General features: G+C 45.2%; 1 protein-coding gene across 2 annotated transcripts in view; it reads left to right on the top strand.

Annotated features, from left to right (window-relative positions):
- PLXNA4 (plexin A4) overlaps window positions 1-20,922 on the top strand; it is a 406,242-nt gene that overhangs the window by 349,578 nt on the left and 35,742 nt on the right. For both annotated transcript variants that reach the window (XM_038186736.2, XM_072041406.1), the window contains exons 18-24: window positions 1,774-2,013; window positions 2,822-2,968; window positions 8,098-8,332; window positions 8,744-8,886; window positions 11,661-11,929; window positions 14,381-14,447; window positions 16,009-16,155. In XM_038186736.2, the coding sequence (XP_038042664.1) occupies window positions 1,774-2,013; window positions 2,822-2,968; window positions 8,098-8,332; window positions 8,744-8,886; window positions 11,661-11,929; window positions 14,381-14,447; window positions 16,009-16,155 (1,248 nt within the window). The remainder of the gene's footprint in view (window positions 1-1,773; window positions 2,014-2,821; window positions 2,969-8,097; window positions 8,333-8,743; window positions 8,887-11,660; window positions 11,930-14,380; window positions 14,448-16,008; window positions 16,156-20,922) is intronic.

Below are 20,922 nucleotides of genomic sequence, written 5' to 3' on the forward strand. Positions count from 1 at the left end.
GTATTGCTGCTGGGCTGGGGACTGCATGAGAAATGTCCGTGGTGGTGGCAGAGGCTGCCGAACAGCTGTGGAGGCTGAAATCTGCTGTTGCATCCAGAAAAAAGGGCCTGGCTTCTTTTAAGATTACCCCATCCTCTCTACAAAGGAGCACTGGACCAAGGAGGGAACAGAGAGAGGAGTCCTTCAGCTCCTGGTCTCTGCTGAACCTGATTCTTCTGTTGGCTCGAGGATACCTGTCCTCTCTCTTGTCCTACGTACATCTGATGCTATTTATTATCCATGCCTATTCATACACAGACCCAAATTCGGGGTGTGCTGGGAGCAGAAGGGACTGTGTATAGATGTACTCTTTAGTACTACTCTGTCCTTTCCCTGACCCATTTGGCACCCTGCAGAAGTGTATCCGGGGTTAATCAGCTACATTTACAATCCAGCTCAACTCTCGGTGACCAATTGCCTCATGAACAATGGCGAAACTGTGGGAGATCCGAAAAGAAAATACGGGAATAGAGGGTAAATTAATGCAGAAAGCCTGCAGTCTGCAAATGGAGAGACTTAAATTTTGGTCTTACCCCAGCTCTGCTGTGAACTCTGTTGTGTCGCCCCTCATAAAGTCAAATCCAAAGCAATCTTGTCACCTCTCACATCCCATCAGATTCAGGAAATGCCTTTTGATGTTGGTTTCTGGTCTGATGTAAATCTTGGTGGGCAATCTTCCAGGCCCTTGTGAACTATGGGAAAACCCCGGTCCAGTTTATTATGTATGGATGTAGGTATGCTTTGGTAATGTGTCGTATTTCTGGGCACAGCACGGCCAAACACTTCTCAAGCTTGCTGCAGAATTAGAAGCCTGCAAGGCTTCATCACATTCTTCCTGCAGACTCCAGCTCTTACATGGCACAACAGAGTCGAACAATTAAGCCATTGTGCACTTGATGAAGCCTATTCATCATCTTACACGTGCTCGTGACGAACTGCCCACCAGTTTGGCACTGGAAGTGCTCTGGTGCCTTTTGGTGCTCAAAGCCTGGTGGTGTCTGGTGAGACCAGGATGCACTGTGCTAGGAACCATGTCATAGAAAGGTGAAAGCTCAGATCCTGAAAATCAAATGTAATTTCTAGGGCCTTAAAATGGGAGTCAGGTATAATAGCCTTTCACAATCCATTACCCTTTATCAGATATACAAAAAAGTAGGTTTTAGTAGTCAGGGTTGGAACTGAATTTCAGTGAGTCCTGAAAGTTACCCCACTGTCTTCTAGACTCCAGCTTGCTGGGCATCATTTCTTGTAGCTGGCTGTGCAAACAGGAATATCCTGGACACAACTGAGCATGCATTGCACATGCATTTGTGGAATGAGCTTTAGAGGGTGAGAGTTAACTGCAGGATGTTTGTGGGGTTTTGATGAGTTTCCACCTTCCAAAAAATTAAAAAAATAATAATAAAATAAATAATAAAGAAGTAGAACTTCTTATTTCTAGAAGGAAAGAAAAACTGGCAACCCCAGAGGCTGAACTCCCTCAGAGCAGAGGCACAGGATGCCCAGTTGCAATACAAACTGTTCTACACACCAGTCCCAGCAAATCTTTCCTAATCTTTCCCTTGATTAGCTGATGGGTTTGGGGTGTGCTTTGAAGCAGCAAAGCATCAGTTTGGATGACCATGGAGGTCTGCTCCTCAGTGTCCTCTGCTAGGCTGGCATTTCCTTGGGAGATATCAGCAGAGCTGGAGGCATTGTCCATAAACTCTCCTTGTGTTGGGTTTCTCTCCCCAGAACTGCGAGGTGCAGAACAGCACGGAGATGACCTGCCAGGCTCCAGCATTGGCTGTTGACCCTAATCACCAGTCTGAGCTAGCTGAGCGCCCAGAGGAGTTCGGCTTCATTCTCGACAACGTGCAGTCCCTGCTGATCCTCAACAAAACCAACTTCACCTACTACCCAAACCCAGTCTTTGAGGTTTTCAATCCCTCGGGGATCCTGGAGCTGAAGCCAGGAAGTCCGATCATACTGAAGGTGAGGTGGGGACCAAAGATGGGATGAGGATGGCCAAACACATGCTGCCTGTGGTCTTTCTGTGTCTGCTAGCACCCCACTAACCACAGTGGCATCCCCAGAAATTTCCTCCACTCTTTGCACCCATCTTATTGCATCAGATCATAGTCACCATCAGCAAACACTGCTCAGCATCTTCCAATACCCAAAACTACAAAATATAAATTCCTGCTGCAGCTAAATGTGTGCCACCTAAATTTGCAACCACTGTTGTTTGCCAGGGAAGAAAATTTTCAACCACTGTGGCAGGGCAGGCAGTTAAATACCCAAACCTATTTCTTTCTTGGGTTTTAGAGACCTTCCTCTCACTCCTGGGCAAATCCCACAGCAGTCCTCTGTCAGTTTTGTAATCTGGGCAGCTACACAAAGAAGGAATTTTATGCTTGAACATTTCCATATCAGCACTGGAATGTGGCACATACACAAAGAAGTATTTGTGCACACAGAATACCTGCTTGCACATTTGGAAATATGTTTCAATATTGCCTGAATGTTTTCTGAGGTCCTGTTTGTTCACGGCTTGTATGCAATGCTTTAGTTCCAGAAACAGAAACAGGACAAGCTGTTTTGACTGATGACAGTCTATCCATCCCTATTGTCTTCTGTAGGATTTTTTAAGTGGCTTTTTCTTGCTAAGCTAGTGAACAGTGAAGCTTAAATGTCGACTGCAATGTCAACACTTGTGTAACAGGAACAAAACAAAACTGGGAGGAAAACTCTTTTCTGATGTGTGTTTTTTTTTGGGGGGGTGATACTCTTTTCTATCCAGGGCAAGAACCTGATCCCACCAGTGGCAGGAGGTAATGCCAAGCTGAACTACACTGTCCTGGTTGGTGAGAAGCCCTGTGTGGTGACCGTATCAGATGTGCAGCTGCTATGCGAGTCCCCAAACCTCATCGGACGGCACAAGGTGATGGTAAGTGATGCCTGAAAGTCAGCTTTTCTTCCCTGGGTGAGTTGTGAGGGCATAAAAACGCTGAAGAGCTGGCAAAGGTCTCCCAGGAGTCTGCATCATCATTTGCCTTATGTACAGCCTACAAATATCAAAGTCTCCTCTTGATATAATATCCCCATCAATCCTAGAAAAGTGACTTGGAAATATTTCTAGACAGTAAAGGACTTTTTGTAATCAACACTTTAGGAAAGTTTTCTTCTCTTCTTTCTTTGTACAGCCTGTAAGAATCCCAGATGCTCATGTGAGTTCATACATGTAACATATTCCCTACATGATGTACTTTGTTAACTTCATCACAGTCCTCAGCAATTACCAGCATGTTGGTGGCTAAAATTTGTCATAATGTAGGAGAAAAAAATGTGCAGGATATGGACTGCAGTGTGACTTTGAGATTTTGACATCTATACAACTTAGTGTAATCTTGCATATCCTTCCTAGAACCTATGAAAAATGAGCCTGGTGATTACATCAGAGGGAGCTTCCTCCTCTATCCACTGATTTATTCACTCCTTTACTTGCCTCTCAGCAATTTGCATGCCTCAGTGCTGTTGCTCGATAAACAGCACATCAGCAAACTCATCTGAGTTGTACGGAGCTGTGGGTAGAAAACACAACAAAGACTAATAACTGACATCAGACATGTGGATGATCAATGTTTTTCATTGCCTGGGATCACCTTTTTTTTTTTCCACCTCTCTTCTGCCCTCCCAAATCTGTCATGTATTTATTTAATTTGATGCAGTGAGATTTGTAGAATTTGATGGAGATGCACCGTATGGCTCTTAAAAAGTATAAATAAAATGAAAGAATTTTCTGCAGTCTTTTAGAGAATAGAGAGTTTATGGTGACCATCCTTGGTCCCAGTTGTGACTGCTGCTGAGAGACCTCACACTGGCTATTTAACTTCTCTGTGCTGAAGTTTATCATCTGGAAAATAGAGGTAATAATCCTTTTCAGCCATGCAAATATGCTGTGGCTCTCAATTCATTGTAAAGCACATTAAGACACTCCAAGAGGAGCAATAATGAAGTGAGAGATTTTCTCTGTGTGAATACCAAAGCTTTTGAACATGACAATATATGTTCCCTGTCATTTTCATGAATATAATTAAACATATGGTTAGTCAGAGATGGACAAAAACAGCCCTAGAGAGAGAGAGCTCAAAGTCAGGTGAGCAGTAATCAACCCCTGGGGATCAGGGAGGATGAACATCTGGCTGGGCCTTACTAATTGGGAAGTGTCCCCTGTTCCTGCAGCTTGGGACAGCTTAAGTGAAGAAAATAATCCCTTTCTGAGGATGCTGATCAAACAAGAGATTCTGCTGGAAATGTGGGAAGATGATCCTGTTGAAGCCTTTTAATGAGCATCACTGTTAGGGACGAGTTACAGATTTCTCTGTCAAAAGCCAACACTGAGACAAACCTTTGACAGTGTCTGGGCTGGGAACCAAACAGGGAAGGTCACCTCTGATGGAGGCCAGTGCTCAAGGATGATGGACTTTGCATCTGGAAGTTACCTGGGGGACAGCTGGGCTGGGAAATGCCCCTCCAGCATGGCACAACAGCTCTGTTTCACACAAGAGTCACTCTGAGGGTCAGGACAAATGACAGGTAGCTCTCCCAGGTCCTTCTCCTACTTCTGCCCACGAATTCCTGTGCAACCTTGAGAAAACTGCTCCACAAACCCTTTGCTGCAAATGGAAGTGGCCTGGATCTGAGAGGAGACATGGGGCTGAATTAACCTGTGTAATGCTGTGATTATTTCAAAGAGAAGGAACAGTGACAGTGCCACGTGTTGATGTCAGCATGGTTTTGCTCTAGTTCAGCTATCTTTTATAAAATAAATGAGCTAAATACTTGAAAAAAAATATAAAAGAACAACAAGGCCAGAGAAATGGTTTATAAGTATAGTATATGATGCAGAGGCAAGCTCTTTTCCAAGTAAGAGAAAAAGAGATAAGGAAGATTCATGTGTAACCATGGTAGAGAAGGTCTGCAATGAAGAGACAGAGTACACTCGAAGGGATGCTGGTATTCTGTGCAGTCACTTACACGTGGAAAGTCACCCTGGTGTCTTTGTATGGAGAGATGGTCAAATTTAGCAATTGAAATTCTGGGCACAATTCATATTATCCTAAGGCAAACATTTATGTTTTGCCAGGGCAAACTTGCAGTAGGAAAGACACCAACCACAGTCAAGTTTTACAGAAGAGGACATAAGAAAATCTCTCTTGAACCATTACAAGTTGTCCCTAAAACTTTGCTGGAGAAAACTGGGATCTGCCATAGTGCCGTTTGGAGCAAATGCCATATTAATAGGCCTAACAAATGCCAAACTGTTCTTTGGTGATACAGAATTCATGTCTGGGAGGTGTTAATAGCTTCCTTGGAAAACACTCAGGGCCCAAGAAAAAAAGTAGGGCCATATCTGTATATTTTATTATTTTAATTGAAGCATTCACAAATAGCACTGAAAACTTGCAGGCTTTCTTCTCCAAGAGACAGATTTCATTAGATCCTGGCAGTTTGATTTGTGGACTGTGAGGCTTTTCCAGTGTTGAAAACATCTTTAGAGAGGAACTTTGCTAGACGCCTCCCTCTAGGAGTCCAAATTCTCTTACAGCTAATGGAGAGAAATGGGAACTTCTGCTGAATAAAGCGTCTCATCCTAATGTCAAAGCAGGTGTCAAAAGCAGCTGGCATGAATCACACGCTGAAAGTGCCTTTTCTCTGCCTTGACTCTAAAAGCACGCTGTAATGTCCAACTCAGATGCGAATGTCAAAAGTTTGGTGAGAGGAAACCCACCCACAGAGCCAGGCTTTTCGGTGGGCTTTGAGGACAGACCTACATTGGGGACCAGGATGGGTTTTTTTTGACTCAAGTCTGAAACTCCATCAATGGACTCATTTCACTGCCAGGCCCGGACGAAAAGGGCCACTGTAGGAAGCAGAAAATGAAATATAATGACTCAGTTTATTGATCCACCATGACAGGAAGGAAATTGTGCAAACTGGTGAGCCAATTTTGCTGTCATCTTGGAAGGATTTGGGACACTGGTCTAGGTCAAACGGCAATAGTTTTGAGTGAGTAGATTAGCTTTTGACTTTGGAAGCTTGTCTTCTCAGCTGAGCTTGCCACATGCCAACACCAAAACTCTACATTTGCTGGCTTTCTGAAGTTGAGTTGAGCCTTATATCTTGGAATAGACAGGAAAAGTATGGACTGATGGTTCTTCGACTTACTAAGTTGTTCCTTGGCCACTGAAAATGCTCTACAAATCATCAATATCATGCTACAATAGTGTCATCAAACTCTATTGCCTTGTCAGATGAGCTTACATTTGGTTTAGTTGCTCATTGTGGACACCGTTATCTTTCTAGAGTCCATCTCCAAATGTATAGGAGTATTCAGGTCATAAGAGGACCTTGTGGATGGAAATTAAATATTTCCAGAAATTCACCTCTGTTCTGTGCAAGATATAAGGGTTCTGGCTAGGTGGTTTTGACTAGGACCCACTGTGGAACAGCCTACAGCTGGTGATGGAGCAAGACAGCCACCTTCAGTGGTTGTAACGTGGCTCCATAAATCATTTCTAGATGATGAAGACATTCATGTCCCCAGCAAGGGCTGTGGTGGTGAGGAGTGAGAGCAGCTTTCCATTAATTCACAGCTCTGTGCTTCATAATCTTTTCTGCTGGCTGCAGCCTCCTGCAACCTAGGGAAGAAACCTGAGTAAGAGCCTGAGCTAAGGCATGGAAAATTTGGGATTAACAAGTATGCATGCAGGCTGGAAACAGACTGATTAACTGAGAGCCAGTGGGATGTGGGGCAAGGCTGGACACTAGGCTGAGACAAAGGCTGTTTGCACTGACTTCTAGGGGTGCTGAGAAGGAGACAATAGAGCTCCTAGTAAAGGAGATAGGTAAAGGTTCAATTGTCAGGGGTCCCTCTTGCAGTGGGAGGGGGAAGCACATGGCCCTGGGTCTTGCCTGGCAGACAGATTTTTCACTTTGTGCAGGACCAGCTTTTTTCTTCAGGACAAAGCGCAGCTGGAATTAAGTGATGGGGCTCACCATTTCATAATTCTTCAAGCACTTTGCATGACATCTTCCTAGGTTTACGCTGGTCCATAACCAGTGTCCCCCTACCACAGCCCAGTCCTAGAAGCCATACTTTTATATCTCGGACTAGTCAGCAGTGCCTTTCCCCCTGCCATACCAACATGTCCCGTTTTACAGATAGCTTTGAACAGCTTTGTAGTAGCCTTGAACAAATGGCATCTTGTGGGATTGCTGCTGGGATTGGTGTTCATGTTGGATAAATGGGCTCCTAACAGACTTTCTTCAGCAGAGTTTTTAGTTGGGCATGCAACAGCACCACTTGCAGGGTTTCATTCTGGCCTTTAAAAGCAAAGTTTAACAAAGAAACGTGTCCCAGAGGCCTGAGAATCTCTGAGAGTGCAGGGAGAACAGAAAGGGCTGTAAAGGGGATGGGCCAGGCTCTGTGGGCTTTTTTTTTTTTTTTTTTCCCTATTCGAGTGGTTTCCAGATACTTTTTTCTCAACTTGAAGAGTCAAAAGCAAATTGTGACTCTGTAATTTTGGCATTTCCAATGTTCTGGCCTCTCCTGTGCCAGATGTCTGGGTCAAATATCTCTTGTCCCATAATTAAGTTAGGACCCATAAGTCCATAATGAAGAGTGATGTGTCCTGTGTATGTATTCTGGGATTAACTGACATCAAGGCAATGCGACAGAGCATAGCTATTCAGGACATAGGATGGAAAACCCTAAATGAACCCATTATGTAGGGAGGGCGTTGGGCATGGTAAGATTTGTCTCACCAGAAGTCCTTTGCTGATTTGGACTATGGTGACACTACCAACAGAGCTGCTTCTACATGACATTTCACTTTGTTAAAGCCTTTCTATATCCAAGTACTTAATGCCCTGTTTAATCTGAGAGGTCATCATTCATGTACTATCATGGGAGCTTGACTTGCATAGCAGCTGTAGTTGGGGTGATGGTGAAGTTCCTCTGTGTTCTTGCTTGTATGGGATTTTCAACACAACTTTCTCTTGCCTTCCCTCTAGGCTCGTGTAGGAGGGATGGAGTTTTCCCCGGGGATGGTCTACATCTCTCCAGACAGCCCCCTCAGCTTGCCAGCTATCGTCAGCATTGCGGTGGCTGGCGGCCTGCTCATCATCTTCATCGTGGCTGTGCTGATTGCCTACAAGCGCAAGTCCCGAGAAAGTGACTTGACCCTCAAGCGTCTGCAGATGCAGATGGACAACCTGGAGTCCAGGGTGGCACTGGAGTGCAAAGAAGGTATGATGGGGAAAGAAGGTATGATATGGGAGAAGACTCCCACAGTGTCAGGAGACAGGGATCCAGTCACAAAGCTTTGAGCCAAAATATCACCAAGAAATGGGAGTTGTGGGGTTGGCTCCGGCCTGGATCTAATCTGACTTTGCCCATTTTCCCTGAATCCTTTATTCCTTCACCTTGTCTTACCTACACTGGTTAACTCAGTGTCCTGAAGGAGCCTTGGTATATGGTCCTGAGGAAAGGTTATGTGGTGGGAAGGGTGAGCCTGCTCTTGTCCACCTTCTTCCTCTCCATCTCTTGCTTCTGCATTTATACCCTAGTCTCATACACATGGGTCTGAAGGCCTTTCCCATTACGATGAGGGAGAGCTGGACTGTCATTGATGCATGCCTTGTTCCTTTTTTGTGTCAGCCTTTGCGGAGCTACAGACGGATATTCATGAGCTGACAAGCGACCTGGATGGAGCTGGGATCCCTTTCCTCGATTACCGAACCTACACCATGAGGGTGCTTTTCCCTGGCATTGAAGATCACCCAGTCCTGAGAGACCTGGAGGTATGAAATCAACATCACCAGCTGCCAGCTCCTCTCATGCCCTGAATGCAAAAGATGTGCCAGTGGTGGGGACATGATGGCTTTCAGTGCTGTGTCTTCCCAGGGACAAAATACCACCTCATTAAAAGTCCAAATTGAAAAGGGAGGATGATTTTTTCCTATCTTAGATGTTAAATTCTGTTTGATCACTCATTTACTTAGAAGAGTCCCATACATCTATGTGCATTAGGTCTGCTGCTTTAAGATCCTCCTTGGTCTCCATCCTATTGGGGTTTATTCTTCAGACTGTGCAGGGTCCAGAAAAACAGTCCTAAGAATCTGCTCAAGGGATACCTGGCCCAGAGAAGCGGGTAACACACCACGGCCAAGGCCGGGGAGGTCATTGGCTGAGCTTTCTGCAAAGTCTTTGGCAAGCTCTGTGCTTCAGAGAGGCTCTGGCATGGTGAGATTGCTGGAGGCCAAGACTGGGGTGAGTTGGCAGGGAGGAGGAATAGAAGCTGGCGCAGGCAATACCATGCTTGGCTGTCTGTGTAATCAGAGGTTCCTGCTCCTGCCCTTCAGGAGAGCCAAACTTCATCAAACTATATGGTGAGAACCATTAAAAAAATGATCTGGAAGCAATGAGGACTGTTGGGAATGGGTGGGAGGCTGCATTACACATTGGTTGTTGTAGAGATTTGCCTTTGGGATGCAGGTAGAGTAGCCTAGAGCTGTTTTCCCTCTGGAAAAGCAGCTCAGCAAATGCAACAAGTGAGCACAAAAGATGAGGGGTGATGAATTTCTTCCCTGTGTACATGTACATACACACATACAAATACTTTCATCATACCCATGGCCAGTTTCAACTTATATTCATCAGCCTCAGCCAGCTGACCACAGAATGGCCTCTGAACCCTACAGAGTTTTTAGTATAGATGCTCCCATGTGAATATACATGCAGAGAGACAGAGAGCCAACGTTTCAATCAGTCACCTTTGATCTCCCCTTCCCTTGATTTCATTTTTTTAAATTATTTTATTGTATTTTTCCCTTAATCCTGTTTAAAGCTTCTGTAGCTCTTTAGATGTCAACATCTTTGGCTACCAACAAACAAGGGAAGACAGTTTCCATTCTGCTCCTTTCTCTGTATCACCTAGAAGGAGTTTATATTTATTGGGAAAAGGCCCCAACAGAGATCCTGCAGTGAGCAGGTCTTACTTATTTCCAGCTCATTTGCTAATTAACTGCTTCCAGATGCACTACAAAATACTTTTCTTGTTATTTTTTTTTATTTCTCCGTAATAACCCGGGGATAGACAATATTAAATGTTCAAGCAAGTGAATTAAAAATAATTATTAGCAGGATGGGTGGTAGTGGTTGGTTGGTTGGTTGTCTCAAGCTATTTAGTAAGTAATTTATTTGCTGTATGCAAAAAGAGTTAAGATCTCTTTAATTTCCAGAATAAAAAAGTAATGATTCTTTAAGGGGACTTGCATTACTCGGTTGTTTAAGCATGCTAACTTGTTTTGGATTAAAAATGCCAAAACTGGGTGGTTAATGAGTGCTTGCCTTAGTGGCATGTGTTTCTCTGAGTTGTGACTCTCCAGCTTCCAGGGAAACTTTATGAAGGGCTGAAAGAGCTTCAGTGACATGGAGGAATGAGTTTGGAGTTCTCTATTTAGGACCACACTGGTGCAGCAGATAAAGGGATGTAGTATATACCCACAGAGTATGGCTTCATTTTGATCCAGAGCAGGAAAGGGTAGTGCCCACTGCAGACTGTAGGATCTAGGGTCCAGTGCTGAGGTCCTAAATTATTGTATATAAAAAGATAGTTCACTAGCCTGTCACAAATGAGAAATAAATCAGAGACTTATTAACATCCCTGCCTCTGAACTACCTCACCTACCAAGCCCTGGGGTCCCACCACGGTAGGACTTCCAAAATAGGTCCCAGCTTTTGTGCCCTCTCACATCTTCCTCTATCTAGTTTTTCAAACCAAGACCCATCTCCATGCTCACCCCCTCAACTGCATCTCTTCATCTCCTCCAAACACGACTCATGGACCTCTTTCTCCCCTCACGTTCTTACTACTTCCCCCAGTTCCCTGAAGAAGAACCCCAAACCCGTGTCCTATAGTCCCCACATTGCATCTTCCCTGTACCCAAGCAGCTACTGAAGGGCAGCTGATGTACGGTTACTTGCTGGGATGTGGTAGTAAGGAGACCTAGACAGGTCAGACCAACAGGAGACCCACATAACCTTTCCAGCACTGACTTAGGCTGTTTTTCTCTGTAAGCAGGCATCTTGCAGAGATAAAAAGAGGTGTTAGGGGAGGACAGAGTGAGATTTCAGTCTGACTGCAATAAAAACACAATATGCTGTGGTACAGCATCCAGGCATTAGCAATCTCCACTAAATGTTCAGGGATGCAGGGATGGAAAATAATCATCTGGCTGTGGTTAGGAGGTCCCTTTGGCTCCCTAATCTTCAGATGATGTATGGACTTGCTTCCTTTTCACAGGACTATCCTGTAAAGCAGAAGGAAGTGCTTACCTGCCTTTTAGATAAAAATATATATATATATATATTTTATTTTAAATTGTCTTTGCTGTTTGAGGCAGCTTTTCCTTTTCCCTGCCTTAGATCTGCCTTCTGCTTGATGTTGAAGTGTGTGGTTGGAGGAGATGGAGGGCTGAGGGCAGAGAAGTATCAACGGGTGCACAACCCATTTGGGCATGGCCTGACAGTGGGCAGTGAGGGAAAGGTATAAACTCCTTGTCTTCTCATACAGGTCCCTGGCTACAGGCAGGAACGGGTGGAGAAAGGCCTCAAGCTCTTTGCACAGCTCATCAACAACAAGGTTTTCCTGCTGTCCTTCATCCGCACTCTGGAGTCCCAGCGCAGCTTCTCCATGCGAGACCGTGGCAACGTGGCCTCGCTGATCATGACAGTGCTGCAGAGCAAGCTGGAGTACGCTACTGATGTCCTCAAACAGCTCTTGGCCGACCTCATAGACAAAAATCTGGAGAGCAAGAACCACCCCAAGCTGCTGCTCCGGAGGTAAAGATACCTGGGGCTAGACCGATCTGGGAAGGGCAACCTGTGTTCCACTATCTAACATGAGCATGACAGTCTATTTTGGAGGAAAAGGACAAATTTGCTTGATCTTGCTTTTTGCAGCAGGGTGTGAAATCAGGATGGTGTACAGCCACAGCTCACATGGCCCTGTAGGGTTGGCATGAAGCTGCATGCAGGCAGGTGTGAATAAGGCAGGTAGGGCTGAATGAAAGTTGAACTGCTTTCCCTTACTGGTTTGCTGCTCTCTGGCTTCATTCAAGACTTTCCAGCAGAGGGTTCCTTCCCTTTTTCAGCAAGTGTGTCTGTAGATCTCTCTCCATTTCATCTGCAACCAAAAACCAGCCGACAATTAAAGTTTCACTGCTCCACTATCAATAGATTTTAATGTGGATTTTCTGGAAAGCTTCATAAGGGCAGCCAGATCCCATGTTTCATAATCCTTATTTTGGATTTGTGTTCTACTTATATCACAAAGAACAGACCATATAATATACTTGATCTTTAAGGTGAGTAAATTGGCTGTTGCTTTATCTTGCCTGAGATTTGAACTGCCCGGCCGTGCTTCTTGTGTCTGAGTTGCCTCCAGACACATGTGGAGTCTTCTTCAGCTGCATCCTGGGATCTCCTGTCCCTTCCTGGGCATTGGCTTTGGGAGATGGTTAAAACCAGAAGGCAGAGCTAAGCAGGACAACAGAAATGGTTTCATAAATGGCACGAGTCTGGGTTTGTGCTTCCTGGCCAGATCCAAGGTCTAAAGGCCAGGGTTCTGTGGGACACCTTGAGTTACAAACCTACTGCTCTGCAATTAATGTACTTTCCCTGATCAGGGAAATTCAGCCCTTTCTCCTTTTAGGATGACATTCATCCTCTCCTTTCCATGGCCTGAATGAACCCTTCTGATTCAAGCCAGCACCTGAAGTAAAACCAGAGGGAGTCTACTGGGTACAAATGGCCTTTGCCACTGCTCAAAGCTGTGTTTGAGGGGCCCTGAGCTGATGACGATGGATGGCTCAGGCAGAAGAGAGGTCTGCGGTGCTTGCTGGGGAGATTTTCTTCTGGCATGGAGCCCACCAAAAAAAAAGAGCAGTAGGCACTTCCTGGCATTCAGGGCAGCAAAGCCAGGGGCAGAGACCAGACTTTACTGCCAGTTAACTCCCTGAGTCCTACAGCCTGGCTGGAAACCTCCCCCAAGCTGTCCTCAGGCCTCCTCTCTGTGCTTCTCCTCTGATGCTGGATGGCAGTGCCTTCTTCCAGTTGTGCCTTCACTTGATCTCCTTTCTTTTTTCCTTTCTGCATCTCTTTGTCTTTCCTGGTTGTTTATTTGTGTTTTCTCCTGTCTTCTTTTTTTTTTTCCCCTTCTTCCAGCTCTTTTCTAACTATACTCCTATTGGAAATGCAACGTGGCCTTTAGAAGGAGAGGCAGTGAACATTGAAGACACTTCCGCAGTGTCAAGCTTTGAAAGCACAATGAGAAGTCAGAGATGACATCCACTGACCCCAAAAGATCAAAGTTGCCTGGGCAACAATAATTTAACATCCTCTGTGAGGATGATAAAGTGTGGAGAGTGCTGGACTGAAGGTTCATGCCATGATCAATGGGGAACAGTGGCTAGGTGACCGTGACTGAGGGGAATACAGGGCAAACAGGCTGGTTTGGACAGAGACAGAGCAATGATTGCTGTAGGCAGAGGAAGTGAGACCAACTTTATGTTGAAGGACTAGGGAACCTAAAAAGCAAGCTGCAGCCCTAAGCAAGAATCCTTGGGTGGCCTTGGTGAAAGCTGGAACCAGCAAATCCCACTTTTACTCATTCAAGCAAAGACTCTTGTTTTTTTCTTGAACAAAATTGTTGCGTGTACTGGAGCCAACACAAGCTTATCCTGTGCTCCTGGTGTCCAAACCAAATTAGCAAGTCCAAGTTAGTGATTCTGCAGGAAAAGTTCACCCTGAAGACTCAGGATGGATTTTTTCCTTGGTTGAGGCTAGAGTTCAAGAGCTACAGGAATAGTTCTGTGAATGTGCCACATTGACACATTGGGGAGTATAATCACTCCCAAATACCAGGGAGATTATCATTACCTGATAAAAGCTCCTCGTATGTGATAGATTTATCCTCCCTGAGCATCTCTGAGAAGGCTTCCTAACTTGTCATTTCTCTCACTGATGGACAAACTGCAGAACAGACATGCAGGGACTTCACTGGTCACAGGAGAATTAGTAGGGCAGTAAGGACATGCCTGAAGGTTTCCTAAATCCAAAGCTAAAACAGAGATTCTGGGATGTGCTTAATCCTGATGGTGTCACGCCTGACTTTCCATGGGGCTGGAGACCTGGGCAGTAAGATGCAAGATGCCAATCTTTCAACCAGCCCTTTGATATGGCTAACATGACTAACTCATTTTTGATTTGTTTTTTGTCTCGGTCTGATTTTAGGACAGAGTCCGTGGCTGAGAAAATGCTCACCAACTGGTTCACCTTCCTCCTGTACAAGTTCCTTAAGGTAAGAGAAGCAGCTGGCCTGGCTGAACAGCTGCTTTAATGCATTGCTTCTTGGCAGGGTTCAGCTGGGGTAGCATTGACTTTGCAGCAAATTTGACTCATCAGCAAATGAGTGAAATCAGCTGTGACACCCTCTGAGCCCTCCCACTGCTTCTGGAAGGTCTCCTTTGGGTGATAGGTAATAAAAAGGAAGCTTTCAGCCTTTGAGACCTCTTTGTTGGGGGGTGTAGGGATAGGACTAGGCTTTAAACTACAAAAGAGGTTTAGATTACATATTAGGAAGAAACTCTTGGATTTTTGTCTAAGAAATTCTTGGAGTGAAGGTAGTAAGGCCCTGTTGTAGGCTTCCCTGAGGAGCTGTGGCTGCCCCATTCCTCAGGGTGCCCGAGGCCAGGCTGGATGGGGCTGGGGGCAGCCTGAGCTGGTGGGAGGTGTCCCTGCCATGGCAAGGGTTGGAATGAGATGGGCTTTGAGGTCTCTTCCAACCCAAACCATTCTGGGATTTCATGATAATTGCTATTGTACCATACTAAGACCAAGCCTTTTGGGGGGAGGTGACTTTTCACCTTGCCTTAACTCTCAGCACTGTTGCTAGATCTCTCTATGACACCATTTGGACAGGATAGCCACGCTCTGCTTGGAAATTCAAAGCTTTACAAACCAGTCCCATTCCCCTGAGCTGTCCCAAACCCCAGGAACAACCAGGCTGAGTGCATGGGGAAGTTTTGAAGGTCCCTGGAAGGTAATTTCAGTGGCTTTAGTATCAGATTCACACTTGCAGCTGAGAGGAAAGGATACAAGGAGGTGATTTTTTAAAGCACTGCTTTTATAATAGTCTTCCCCCCCACTCAGCTACTTGTCTTCTTGCCTTAGCCTGAGCAGTGGCCTGATAAGGGCAAGAGACAGGCACACACGAGCAATATGTTGCTGGCAGATAAGCTAATTAAGAGGGAGACAGGTGTAGGAACTGAGAAAGGGGCCACTTGGCTTCAGATTATTAACTTGTTGTTGCTGGGATTTACACCAGAGGAAAATGACCTCGCTGGGTGAGTTGGGGCACAACACAAGAGGGGAGGGCAAGGTGGGAAGGAGGGGAGAAAGGACAGAGGCATGAAAAAGAAGGGAAGAGAGGAAAGAACAAGGAGGGGTGCATGGACACGAGTGTGCAGAGGGAGGGCAGCAAGAGGAGAGGACAGGAAAGGTGTGGGAAGGGTGGATTGGGAGTGAATGGAGGGAATGGGACATGAGGAAAGCAGGTGCTTTGTGGACTCCTTGTTGCTGTCCCAGGCTGGTCCCTACACACCCAACATCGCCAGGGTGCATCTCCCCTGGGTCAGGAGCTGCTGCTGCCCAAGCATCCCTGCTTGCCTCCAACATGAGACTGCTCGGGGGAGTGTGACAGACACCCAGGACGGGGCACCAGTGGTCCTAACCCCTGCCAGTCCCTGCCTCCAGGTCCTCCAGGACCCATCCCATTCCCTGTTCTGGTGCAAAGCTCTGGCCCAAAGGTTTTCACCTCTGTCTCTCCTGGTTGACCTGGTCGTTAACTCTCATCCCTGCAGGAATGTGCCGGTGAACCTCTGTTCTCCCTCTTCTGTGCCATCAAGCAGCAGATGGAAAAGGGTCCCATCGACTCAATCACTGGGGAGGCCCGGTATTCGCTGAGTGAGGACAAACTTATCCGACAGCAGATCGATTACAAGACACTGGTGAGTGCTCTGAGCATGCTCTCCTATGAGCTTGGCCCACCTTCTTCTAGAAAAAGAGCATTTTGAGAAAAGAAGTCAGTGAAGGGCATGTTGACCTCCTGGACAATTTCTTCTTGCAACCCAGCAGGGTAACCCTGCTGAGGATCCATTAGTTACATCCACTGTCACAGCAAAGTTTGTGGCTGAAGTATCTGTTTGCAAAGCATGTTTGCAAAGATGACAGCTTCCAATTTACCTCCACTGTGCCCTATCCCATGCCCAGACCATCTCCAGTTCCCCAAGGGCATTGTCTGTTGGGTGAAGAGGTCTGCACTCATTGCAGGTTAGGCTGATAATCCTTTACCATTTTTTGGGGTTAGGTGAGGTCCAGGAGCACTGGAAGACAAGTGTGAACCTTGGGTCATGTGAATGCCTGTGAAAGTGTAGACAATGGGTATGAACAATTTGTTCTGGTAGACAAACCGTTTCCTACATTTACCCCTTTTCCTTGAAGTGATGCCCATCCCTCTGAGTCCTAAGGTCAAAGGTAGCGGTCTTCCTCCAGCAGAAGCATGGGGTTGTCTCTGCAATTGTCACCACCCTGAGATTTTCAGCAGGAGGACTGTGATGTCCACAGTGGGGTTTCTTCCACCTCACACTTGAGACCACCTGGAGGTATTTTCATCCCCCTTCTCTCCATCCTCTCCCTGGGCCCCAGAACCAGTGGCAGAGCTGCCCAGTGCCCAGCCTGGGCACACAATTACAATTTCTTTGACCTTCCTTGGGTCTTAGCTTAGGTGGGCTGACTCTACAAATGTCTTTTTCTTCACTGACTACGATCTAGAGCCTAGCTTCAGTTGAATCCAAGTCTAATGAGCGGGTAGACTTCACTCTTAAGTGAGACTGCAATTTAATTTGCATTCTAAAAATGGGACTTTCCTATTAAATCACCAGGGTAGTGCTTCTTTTCTATTAGATGTGGTTGTCTGGCAATTTGGAGGCCTGATCTTACATGGAGAGAGTGAGCAAAAGGGAGAAAAATGCAGGCACAGAGTGATCACTTTCACCGAAGGAAATCCCTCCGATCCTTTTAGGCTTGATATAAAGCAGCCAGCAAAGGGTAGTAATTATACATCAGCCTGAACAAAGCTCTCCTCCATTCGCTTTGTGTTGTTTGATGTTAATCAGCTCTCCCTCTTACATCTCAAGAGCAGACAAATATATCCCGATAGGAATCTTAGCAGATTTACAGAGATCAGCTTCGGTGAAGGAGATTAAGAAGAAACAGAATATGAATAAGATTGTTCTTCCTTTCTGTTTCTCCTTATTTCTCTTATAATTTGATCTTCCCCTACCTTTTTTAAGCAGGCATTATTCTGTCATCTTTTGTCAAAAATATATAGTAATGAAATAAAGCAAGAACTGATTCAGTGTTTGTAATATAAGAATCCCCTGAATGTCTCCTGTTCTCTCCCAAGCATCTGGTCACCACTATGAATTTGTAGTGCATGTAGCTAAAATTCATTGGGTTGTTCATGTTTCATGAGTGCTAGATGGTTGCTGAATTGAGTTAAATCACAAGTCTAGCAACGTGGCACATTGAAACAGTCTGTTTATTGTCGTTATTCCAGGAAGGCAAGGCCAGGGCTTCGTTGGAAGGGGGTTATTCTATAGTTTTCATTAATCATGACCGAATATTTTAAGGCACGATTTCAAATATGGTTTGAATGAAAAGCAAATCCAAAGAAATTGACTTATCCAAGGAGACAAAAGGAGACAGAGCAATTTCAAACATCTGGAATTACTGATTTTACAATATGCACCTCATTCACTAAATTTAGATTGTTTTGATCTGATTTCTTTCCAGACCAGATAGCTCCAATTTGCTGTGTGCGAGGTCCTAGAGTTCTCCAAAGAAGCAGTCCTCAGTGGGCTAAGGTCTTTGATATTTGCATAGCAATTTCTGTACATACAAGGGATTTTTCAGTCCAGGGGAAACTAAGGTAGTAACAGATGTGATTTGCTAGAATAAATGTGCAGCAGCTAAACAGTGGGTCTTCTCCCAAGCTGTATACCTCAGAGAAGCACCCTCTGGTGCTAATGTCTTCCCTAACAGTCAGCAACCATCATCTCTGGTCTGCAGTGTTATTAAAAGCCCAGCTAGATTATTGCGCCTACGAAAGACGAGAAGATTTCATCCCTGCTGGCTACCATCTGCCTTTGCCAGAATCTGTGATTTTTTAGCCATTCACCAAACCAGAGCCCAGCTGTAAAAATCTCGCTCCCTCCTGCCACTGCTCTGCTCTCACCGGGAGATGAAAGACTATCCATCTCCTGCATCAGCTTCATTTCTCTTGACACAAATAACGCAGAGGAGCAAAGGCCTCGATGTGTGTCGGAAGCTGTCAAGAGGATTGGATAATTAGTGCTCGGAGGTGGCAGGAGGGAGCTGCCCAATGCATCTTGAGCAATGGCATGCTCGGCGTGGTCCCTGCACACCTCGGTGGCTCCAGCACTGAGAGTCTAATCGGATCATCTCCTCTGACAACATACTCCAGGGTAGATAAATATGTTTTGAGCTGCATTTGGTTAAGGCCTTTCAGGGAGTTAAGCCACAAACGAGATATCAGAGGGGTTTCTTGTGCTTGGCTTCTTTGGGGGGTCCTTATTGTCCTTGCTCTCTGCCAAGACTTGCTGTGTGCCAGCCCCATGGGACCTTTCTTACCCTAATGTAGAAGGGAAAGGAAGATTCTTTGGGACAGAAACTGTATTGATACCCAGGTCTCTGGGCAATCCACCCAAATACTGCAAAGAGCTCAGGACCAGGGTCCTGAATCCTTTAATCCTAAACCACGCATTTGTAATTTAAATGCCAGTAATCCACAGCGGAGACCAGGGCTTAGTTGTGCTAAGTACTGCATGTTTATATACACTTAGAGACAGTTCATGGCTAGAAGGGCTGACAGACAAAAAATTAAAGAGCCCAAGGATGTAGAAGAAGGTTGATAAACATAAACCGAGTGAGATGACATGGCCCAAGGTCATGAAAAGTCAGAGGGAGAGCAGGGCTCAGAGATTACTATTGCGCTTGCTCACAGCCCCATATCTTTTCATGTTGACCCCATGGCTATCACCATTGTTTTGCTACACTGACACAGCCCTCAGTGCATAAGTTGCATTCATGCAGGCAACTGACCTGAACCCAAGGTGTTGGTATTGGTGCTGAATCACTCCACAGAGTTTGTTCTGACTGGCATCAGCTCAATCTACTTTAGGTGAGCTCAGATCAATGGCAGAGACTTGTGGAGTAACCTGGTCACCAGAGCCATATGTGACCCCCTTAGCACTCTCAAAAGAGCTGGTCTAGGCTCTCATCAGCATTTCATTTCCCTACACATGTGTAGTGGGTGGGGGGCCACTAATAACCTCAACACTGAATGCATTTCAGCAGTGCTTTTTATGTATAGCTCTGTGATCCTTTGAGATGAAAGATGCCACAGAACTGTAAATCTCTGCCATTGTCATTATTATCTGAATTGGTGCTTCTTCAATACTCCTGGAAGTGACATATAAATAATAGCATTATGATGTAATCAATATCTCATATTTATATCTACCCTTTCATCCAGAAAGATCACAGAGCTCTTTGTAAGCAGTATCTTCACAAGTCCCTCTTAGTTGAGCATAACAGCACCAAAGGGAGCCTAGTGAGCCAATACATAATTATACTGATATGATTTCACCCTTTTCAAGCCACCTTCAGATCCCACAGTAGGTTAAGAACCTATTGCATACTACGGACAGGAATTTATGGTCAAGGTAGAATTTATCTAGGTCACCAAAACTAACATGCCTGCACTTGTAAAAGTTGCACAAGAAAATTTAATGACCCTACGTAGCCAGAAGCTCCACTGAACACTCCAAGTGCAAAGGTGTGCTAAGTTTATAAAAGTTTATAGACTTCACACTCCTGTAACTTGAAGAGAGCAGAACACTTGACATAGACAGAGCCAAGTGTTAGTGGGCAAATTGCTGTTAGACACTCTGTTTGTTTAAAGCATCCCTCCCCACCTCCTCACCTCATATGCTTTGCATTTATTCTTGGACACAGTCTTTAGAGAAAATGATATTCTTCTGAGAAATCAAAGGCCTCTCTAGTTGGGTCAATTTTCTTGTTCTGTATGTGAAGCTATAAGACTTTTTGTTGTTTTTCTTTCGTATATCTATTTTTTTTAAATCCCTGTGTTTCAAATTAATCACATTTTAATGAGAAGGGTCTTGGGTTGTCCTATGACTGCTCAGAAGAAGGCCCAACTTAGAGCTGAGAGATTGAAGATTACTTTTACCTAAATTGTCAAAGCCAGGTGACAATGCAAGGAGGCTACTATAGAAGTAGGTCACCTTGCCAGATCTCTAGGGAGCAGGGAAGGGCTCAGAAGCCAAGGAAATCTCTGCAGAAACCCTTTGGATACCAGGTCGGTTTCAACCAGAGTATGGGCTGATAGCATTTTTAAATGTTTTTTATGAAAACAGTATGTCAATGACAAACGTCTGGTACCACTTGGGTGAGTGCCATTTTTACTGATCACACCAGAACCTGAACTGGTACTCTTGGGCTTTCTGTTATTAATACAAGCGAAGATGCCAAGGAGATGAAGCTCAAATCTAAGGGACTGCTCCCACAAGTATAATGGGTTCACCTCAGAGAGATAAATGGCATGAGATATAGGTTCAGAAAAACCCTCAAATTACCCCCAGATCACTGGCTGTAGCATCTGGGAGCTCACA

The sequence above is a fragment of the Anas platyrhynchos genome, chromosome 1 (genome assembly GCF_047663525.1).
Source record: "Anas platyrhynchos isolate ZD024472 breed Pekin duck chromosome 1, IASCAAS_PekinDuck_T2T, whole genome shotgun sequence".
Taxonomy (NCBI): Eukaryota; Metazoa; Chordata; class Aves; order Anseriformes; family Anatidae; genus Anas; species Anas platyrhynchos.